General features: G+C 35.0%; 1 protein-coding gene across 4 annotated transcripts in view; it reads right to left on the reverse strand.

Annotated features, from left to right (window-relative positions):
• Positions 1-9,465, reverse strand: part of LOC142311090 (uncharacterized) — a 337,525-nt gene extending 328,060 nt beyond the window's left edge. For 3 of the 4 annotated variants that reach the window (XM_075349172.1, XM_075349171.1, XM_075349177.1), the window contains exon 1: positions 9,365-9,449. In XM_075349172.1, the coding sequence (XP_075205287.1) occupies positions 9,365-9,394 (30 nt within the window). In that variant the 5' untranslated portion in view covers positions 9,395-9,449. Of the gene's footprint in view, positions 1-9,364 lie in introns of all 4 variants that reach the window. The other variant, XM_075349176.1, reaches the window with a different exon arrangement.
• Positions 9,466-10,423: the final 958 nt, after the last annotated feature.

Raw genomic sequence — 10,423 nt, forward strand, 5'->3', positions numbered from 1 at the left:
CAAAAATCACCTCTCCTTTTGGCCATGATGGAGAGGTTCAGAATACACAGCGCATTACAGCTTGGTCTATATGTTGTTGGTAGCCATAGACCAGGGGTCCCCAACCTGTGGCTCACAGCTTGATGATGTGTGGCTCGCAGCTGTCTGACAATTTGTACATTAGCACCAGGTCTAGCAAGCAGCTTTGAAGAGCAGGTCTCCAGAAGATGATTTATGTGAGTAGCAGATCTGAATGGGGGGGTAAGGTAGGAACCCATAGATCTTGGTATACCGCCTCAGGGTGATTTCTCTGGAAAAGCTTTGGCTGTCATTACACCAATAAAGGAGACTCAGGGTGTCACGACTGTGAGGCGGGTGCTGGACGGTTATACTCTGATTACATAGGCCACGTATGGCTACATCCAACAGATCTGTTTGCCATCTCGAGTGTGTATGGTTCGGTCTTTCTGACGCTTCATACACGTACATTGTAAAAGCAACATAAGGCTCACACATAAACCTGTGTGATCCAGAGAGTCAGGATTTCAATCGAGAAGAGGACCGCAGCGGAGCTGGAAACCAGGGAAGACGGTGATCAGTGAGTATGTTATCCCACGTACACTGCATCACATATACAGGTTTAGGGAATACAAATTATTGTGGGAGGGAGTGCTTCTATAACACTATGTAATACACACTTTATTATATTTATAGATATTATATCCAACCTTGTAATACACACACTGTAAATGATATAATGATATCATATACAAGACTCACAGTAAATTATAAAAAAAAACAAAGCCGATATTGTAAATGATATAATATACAACTCACACACTGTAAATGATATAATATACAATACACACTGTAAATGATATATAGTATACAATACACACACACTGTAAATTATATAATATACAACACACACACACACTGTAAATGATATAATATAGAATACACACTGTAAATGATATATAGTATACAATACACACACACTGTAAATTATATAATATACAACACACACACACTGTAAATTATATAATATACAACACACACACTGTAAATTATATAATATACAATACACACACACTGTAAATTATATAATATACAATACACACACACTGTAAATTATATAATATACAACACACACACACTGTAAATTATATAATATACAATACACACACACTGTAAATTATATAATATACAACACACACACACTGTAAATTATATAATATACAACACACACACACTGTAAATTATATAATATACAATACACACACACACTGTAAATTATATAATATACAATACACACACACTGTAAATTACATATAGTATACAATACACACTATAAATTACATATAGTATACAATACACACTGTAAATTACATATAGTATACAATACACACTGTAAATGATATAATATACAATACACACTGTAAATGATATAATATACAATACACACACACTGTAAATAATATAATATACAATACACACACACTGTAAATGATATAATATACAACACACACACACACACTGTAAATTACATATAGTATACAATACACACACACTGTAAATTACATATAATATACAATACACACACACACTGTAAATGATATAATATACAATACACACACACTGTAAATGATATAATATACAATACACACACTGTAAATGATATAATATACAATACACACACACTGTAAATGATATAATATACAATACACACACACTGTAAATTATACAATATACAATACACACTGTAAATGATATATAGTATACAATACGCACACACACTGTAAATTATATAATATACAACACACACACTGTAAATTATATAATATACAATACACACACACTGTAAATTATATAATATACAATACACACACACACTGTAAATTATATAATATACAACACACACACACTGTAAATTATATAATATACAACACACACACTGTAAATTATATAATATACAATACACACACACTGTAAATTATATAATATACAACACACACACTGTAAATGATATAATATACAATACACACTGTAAATGATATAATATACAATACACACACACTGTAAATAATATAATATACAATACACACACACTGTAAATGATATAATATACAACACACACACACACTGTAAATTACATATAGTATACAATACACACACACTGTAAATTACATATAATATACAATACACACACTGTAAATGATATAATATACAATACACACACACTGTAAATGATATAATATACAATACACACACACACACACACACACTGTAAATTACATATAGTATACAATACACACTGTAAATGATATATAGTATACAATACACACACACACTGTAAATTATATAATATACAACACACACACTGTAAATTATATAATATACAATACACACACACTGTAAATTATATAATATACAATACACACACACACTGTAAATTATATAATATACAACACACACACTGTAAATTATATAATATACAATACACACACACTGTAAATTATATAATATACAATACACACACTGTAAATTATATAATATACAACACACACACTGTAAATTATATAATATACAATACACACACACACTGTAAATTATATAATATACAATACACACACTGTAAATTATATAATATACAACACACACACTGTAAATTATATAATATACAATACACACACACACTGTAAATTATATAATATACAATACACACACACACTGTAAATTATATAATATACAACACACACACTGTAAATTATATAATATACAATACACACACTGTAAATTATATAATATACAACACACACACTGTAAATTATATAATATACAATACACACACACTGTAAATTATATAATATACAACACACACACTGTAAATTATATATACAATACACACACTGTAAATTATATAATATACAACACACACACACACACACACACACACACACTGTAAATTATATAATATACAACACACACACACTGTAAATTATATAATATACAATACACACACACACTGTAAATTATATAATATACAACACACACACTGTAAATTATATAATATACAATACACACACACACTGTAAATTATATAATATACAATACACACACACACTGTAAATTATATAATATACAATACACACACACACTGTAAATTATATAATATACAATACACACACTGTAAATTATATAATATACAATACACACACTGTAAATTATATAATATACAATACACACACACACACACTGTAAATGACATAGTATACAATACACACACACTGTAAATTATATAATATACAATACACACACTGTAAATTATATAATATACAATACACACACTGTAAATGACATAGTATACAATACACACACTGTAAATTATATAATATACAATACACACACTGTAAATTATATAATATACAATACACACACTGTAAATTATATAATATACAATACACACACTGTAAATTATATAATATACAATACACACACACTGTAAATTATATAATACACACACACTGTAAATTATATAATATACAATACACACACACACACACTGTAAATGATATAATATACAATACACACACACTGTAAATGACATAGTATACAATACACACACTGTAAATTATATAATATACAATACACACACACTGTAAATGACAGTATACAATACACACACTGTAAATTATATAATATACAATACACCCCATACTGTAAATGACATATAGTATACAATACACACACACTGTAAATTACATATAGTATACAATACAAACACTGTAAATAAATATACAATACACACACACACACACACACACACACACACACACTGTAAATTACATATAGTATACAATACACTTACACTGTAAATTATATAATATACAATACACACACTGTAAATTATATAATATACAATACACACACACACTGTAAATTATATAATATACAACACACACACTGTAAATTATATAATATACAATACACACACACTGTAAATTATATAATATACAACACACACACTGTAAATTATATAATATACAATACACACACACACTGTAAATTATATAATATACAACACACACACACTGTAAATTATATAATATACAATACACACACACACTGTAAATTATATAATATACAATACACACACACTGTAAATTACATATAGTATACAATACACACTGTAAATTACATATAGTATACAATACACACTGTAAATGATATAATATACAATACACACTGTAAATGATATAATATACAATACACACACACTGTAAATAATATAATATACAATACACACACACTGTAAATGATATAATATACAACACACACACACACTGTAAATTACATATAGTATACAATACACACACACTGTAAATTACATATAATATACAATACACACACTGTAAATGATATAATATACAATACACACACACTGTAAATGATATAATATACAATACACACACACACACACACACTGTAAATTACATATAGTATACAATACACACTGTAAATGATATAATATACAATACACACACTGTAAATGATATAATATACAATACACACACACTGTAAATGATATAATATACAATACACACACACTGTAAATAATATAATATACAATACACACACACACACTGTAAATGATATAATATACAATACACACACACACTGTAAATGATATAATATACAACACACACACTGTAAATTACATATAATATACAATACATAGTTACATAGTAGTTACATAGTTACTTAGGTTGAAAAAAGACCTAGGTCCATCTAGTTCAACCTTCCTCCACCAGTTCTACATTTAGTCACTAAGTCATTTATAACCAACAATGTTTTGTGTACTGAGGAAATCATCCAGCCCTTTTTTAAAAGCTGTTATAGTATCTGCCATTACTACCTCTTGTGGTAGGGCATTCCACAGTCTGACCACTCTAACTGTAAAGAACCCTTTCCTATTTAGGTGTCGGAATCGCTTTTCTTCCACTCGCAGTGAGTGCCCCCTGGTCCTTAGTATTGTTTTCGGAAGAAATAAGTCATGTGCCAGTCCTTTATATTGACCACACATGTATTTATACATATAAATGAGATCTCCTCTGAGACGTCTTTTTTCTAAGCTAAACATATCTAACTTTTTCAATCTGCCATCATATGGGAGGCCTTCCATTCCTTGTAATAGTCTAGTTGCCTGCCTTTGAACTGACTCTAACTTCTGAATGTCCTTTTTAAAATGTGGAGCCCAAAACTGGATCCCGTATTCCAGATGTGGCCTTACAAGTGATTTATAGATGGGTAACAATACGTTGGGATCACGGGATCTAATCTCTCTTTTTATACACCCTAGAATCTTGTTTGCTTTAGCAGCTGCTGCCTGACATTGAGTGCTGCTGCTCAGCTTATTTGTAATGAGAATACCCAAGTCCTTCTCCTGTTCTGTAGTCCCGAGTTTACTTCCATTTAATGTATACGCAGTTATAGGATTACTCCGTCCTAGGTGCATTACTTTACATTTATCAACATTAAATCTCATTTGCCAAGTATCTGCCCATTCTGACATCTTATCCAGATCTTTTTGTAATATTGTACTATCCAGGTCAGTTTTTAATATCCTACATAGTTTGGTGTCATCGGCAAAGACTGACACTGTACTATCAATCCCATCCACAAGGTCATTAATATAGAGAGTAAAAAGAATTGGTCCTAGCACAGATCCCTGCGGCACCCCACTGCTGACTATAGCCCATTTAGAGAATGTAGCATTTATGACTACTCTTTGTTTCCTATCTTTTAGCCAATTCCTTACCCAGTTGCATATTGTGTCCCCTAGTCCTTGCTTCTGGAGCTTTAGTATAAGGCTATTATGTGGTACAGTATCAAATGCCTTTGCAAAGTCCAAATAAATCACATCAGCTGCATTACCAATATCCAGGTTTGCACTTACCCCCTCATAGAACCCCAACAGGTTGGTTAGACACGACTTATCTTTCATGAATCCATGCTGTTTGTCAGTTATCATATTATTTTCTGCAATATATTTTTGCATGTCATCCCTTAAAATGCCCTCAAAAACTTTGCATACTACTGATGTCAGGCTTACTGGACGGTAGTTGCCTGGATCTACCCTCTTACCTTTCTTAAATATCGGTACCACATCAGCAATCCTCCAATCCTGAGGCACCAACCCTGTTACAAGTGAGTCTAAAAAGATGAGATACAGCGGTCTGTCGATTACGGAGCTCAATTCCCTCAATATTCGTGGATGAATGCCATCTGGCCCTGGGGATTTGTCAATGTTTAATTTACTCAGACGTAGGCGTACTTCATCTTGTGTTAAATTAATTATATCGGGTGGTGGACTTTGATTTTTCACTTGTTGAATGATCCCTGGTACAGTCAGTTCCTTGGTGAATACAGATGAGAAATGCCTATTTAATATCTCAGTTTTTTGTTTGTCCTCTATAACTAACTTGTTATTATATTTTAAGGGTCCGATACTATCCTTTGTTTTCCTTTTGGCATTAATGTATTTATAAAAGATTTTGGGATTTATTTTAATGTCATTGGCGATTTTTGTTTCAGTAGCTAGTTTTGCTTGTTTGATTTCTTTTTTGCATTGCCTATTGATATCTTTATACTCCTGCAATGCTATTTCTGTATTCTCAGCCTTTAAGATGTTAAACGCCCTTTGTTTTTGTTTTATTATACTTTGTACAGTCTTATTTATCCATAGTGGTTTCTTTTTATTCCTGGACATTTTATTACCAGAGGGTATAAGTTTTTTACAGGACTCTAGCAGTATATCCTTAAACTTACCCCATTTATGTTCGGTATCCCCAGTTACCATGACTCTGTCCCAATCTACACATTTAAGCTCTTCCCTTAATTTGTTGAAATCAGCTTTCCTAAAATTCCAGGTTTTAGCATTCCCCCTTTGAAATGTTCTATTGAATATTATGTCGAAGCTTACCATATTATGGTCGCTGGGGCCCAAGTGCTCTCGGACCTGTAGATTTGAAATTGTATCCGGTCTATTTGACAGGACCAGATCTAGCAAATTATCTCCCCTGGTCGGTTCATCTACCATCTGAGAGAGGAAATGGTCCTGAATGGTAGATAAGAACTTACAGCTTTTAGCAGAACCAGAAGATTCTATGTCCCACTGTATGTCTGGATAGTTGAAATCCCCCATAATAAGAACCCGATTATTATTATTAGCTGCCTTTTCAATTAGTTCCAGCATTTCACCCTCTATTTGTTCAGGTATGTTAGGAGACTTATAGCAAACTCCAATTAGCATTTTTCCATTATTCCCCTCCCCATGTACATTTACCCATACTGACTCTACATTGTTGCTGTTCCCCTCAATGTCATCATACAACACAGGTTTTAGGTTAGATTTGATAAATATACACACCCCACCACCTTTTTGGCCTTTCCTGTCCTTCCTAAATGTACTATAACCCTGTATGTTTGTCACCCAGTCATGGCTTTCATCCAGCCAGGTTTCCGTAATGCCCACCACATCATAATCCATGGTTGACATAAGAGTCTCCAATTCATTCATTTTGTTTGCAAGACTTCTTGCATTTGCCAGTAGACATTTAATCCTATTAACACCTTTATTACTCCTAGCCTCCCTACGTTCCTTGTATGTCCCATCCCCCCCTAATCCTTCATTGACCCCTACCGTCTCCCTGTCTCTATCTGCTCTATCTATCCCCTTATTTGCTCCACTACCCTCCCTCCCCCCCCGATCCTAGTTTAAAAGCTCCTCCATCCGTCTGACCATTTTCTCCCCCAGCACAGCTGCACCTTCCCCATTGAGGTGCAGCCCGTCCCTACCGTAGAGCCTGTAGCCGACTGAGAAGTCGGCCCAGTTCTCCATGAACCCGAACCCTTCCTTCCTGCACCAATTTCTAAGCCACATATTTATCTCCCTAAGCTCCCGCTGTCTTTCTAGTGACGCTCGTGGCACCGGTAGTATTTCTGAAAACACCACCTTGGAGGTCCTGGACTTCAGCTTCTCTCCTAGTTCCCTGTAATCATTTTTAAGGACCTTCCACCTGCCTCTAACTTTGTCATTAGTACCAATGTGCACCATGACCGCTGGGTTTTCCCCAGCCCCACCCAGCAATCTGTCTATCCGATCCACAATATGCCGAACCCGAGCACCCGGCAGACAACACACTGTTCGGCATTCACGGTCTCGGCGACAGATGACCCTGTCTGTCCGCCTAATTATAGAGTCCCCTACCACCAACATCTGTCTGGGCTTTGCTGCACTCCTATTTCCCTCCTTCCTACAGCAGTTGTTTTCCTGGTTGCTAGGAGCAACGTCCTGCTGTAGTGACCCTAGTCCAGGCCCTTCATTCCTAATATCAGCCAAACAGGCATATTTACTAGGTTGTGCCAGGTCAGGACTAGGCTCCCTGACACTTTTCCCCCTACCTCTTCTTCTAACTGTTACCCAGCTACCTACCTCTGGGTCCTGATCTTCCCCACTTCCACCCTCCTCCATATCACTGGCCCCAGCCAGAGAAAGCTCAGTGAGCTCTAAACTCCTCTCCAGGTTTGCAATGCCCCTTAGTGTTGCAAGCTGCTTATTTAGATCAGTTACCTTGGCTTCCAAATATGCAACATGCTTGCATCGAGTGCAGACATATTCACCCTCGAACGGCTGCTCAAGGCATGCATACATCTGACAAGATACACACACACACTGTAAATGATATAATATACAATACACACACACTGAAAATGATATAATATACAATACACACACACTGTAAATGATATAATATACAATACACACACACTGTAAATGATATAATATACAATACACACACACTGTAAATGATATAATATACAATACACACAAACACTGTAAATTACATATAATATACAATACACACACTGTAAATAATATAATATACAATACACACACACTGTAAATGATATAATATACAATACACACACACTGTAAATTATATAATATACAATACACACACTGTAAATAATATAATATACAATACACACACACTGTAAATGATATAATATACAATACACACACACACACTGTAAATGACATATAATATACAATACACACACTGTAAATAATATAATATACAATACACACACTGTAAATGACATATAGTATCCACTGTAAGTGATATAGCATACATCACCTTGTAAATGATAATATACAATACACAATATGAAAGATAGTATACATCACCTTGTAAGTGATACTATACAATACACTGTATACATAGTATACAACACACCCTGTAAATGATGTATGTAAATGATATATACTCGTAGTATACAACACACGCACTATGTGTAATATAGACACTGCCTTATTACTCACAACAATGACAAGGCTGTAACAAATACTCATCCTGACCAGTCATTTCTCAGGAGTCAGTTCTCCTTGGGCTACAGGACCTTTCATCATGTTCTGATCATGTGATCAGTGTGGGCGGAGTCAGGGTCCAAGCTGTTCAGTTGCAGACGCTTAAGGACCTTGGATGATGTCATGAGCACATGACCTGTCCCCTGTGTGGGAGGAGTCAGGCTCCAGCTGTGTTGCAGTCTCTCTTGACAATGGCCTTCTTGTGGAATGTTCTTCTAAATGTTACCTGCTGCGCAGAAAGTCAGGGTTTAATTGTGATCTGAATCTTCCATTATTATTTTAGTATTTTATACATAAATTGCTGAAATAAATAAAGGCAGCGCTAAAATACCACATCGTAGATCTCAATGAATGAAATGCTCTGGCTGCAAATCATTATTCGTTACATAGTGGAAGGCGTTGAGAACGATAAAACCAAAAAATGATCAATGTAAATCACAATTATTATCCCATGAGGTCTGGATTTGGAATGATACTCAAAATCAAAGTGGAAAATCAAATTACAGCCTGCTCCAACTTCAGTGGAGATGTCTCAATACAAGGAAATGAGCTCAGATTTTGTGCGTGGCCTCCACGTGCCTGTATGACCTCCCTACAACGCCTGGGCATGCTCCTGATGAGGCGACAGATGTTCTCCTGAGGTATCTCCTTCCAGACCCGGATTAAAGCATCAGACAACTCCTCGACAATCTCTGGTAAAACGTGGAGATGGTAGATGGAACGAGACATGATGTCCCATTTGTGGATTCAGGTCTGGGGAAGGGCAGGCCAGTCCATAGCATCAATGCCTTCATCATGCAGGACCTGCTTAGACACCTGAGCCACATGAGGCGTAGCATTGTCCTCCATCAGAAGGAACCCAGGGACCACTGCACCTGCCTATGGTCTCACAACAGGTCTGAGGATCTCATTCCAGTACCTATTGGCAGTCAGGCTACCTCTGGCAAGCACATGGAGGGCTGTGCAGCCCTCCAAAGAAATGCTTCCCCACACGATTACTGATCCACTGCCTAA

Source organism: Anomaloglossus baeobatrachus, chromosome 5 (assembly GCF_048569485.1).
Source record: "Anomaloglossus baeobatrachus isolate aAnoBae1 chromosome 5, aAnoBae1.hap1, whole genome shotgun sequence".
Lineage (NCBI taxonomy): Eukaryota > Metazoa > Chordata > Amphibia > Anura > Aromobatidae > Anomaloglossus > Anomaloglossus baeobatrachus.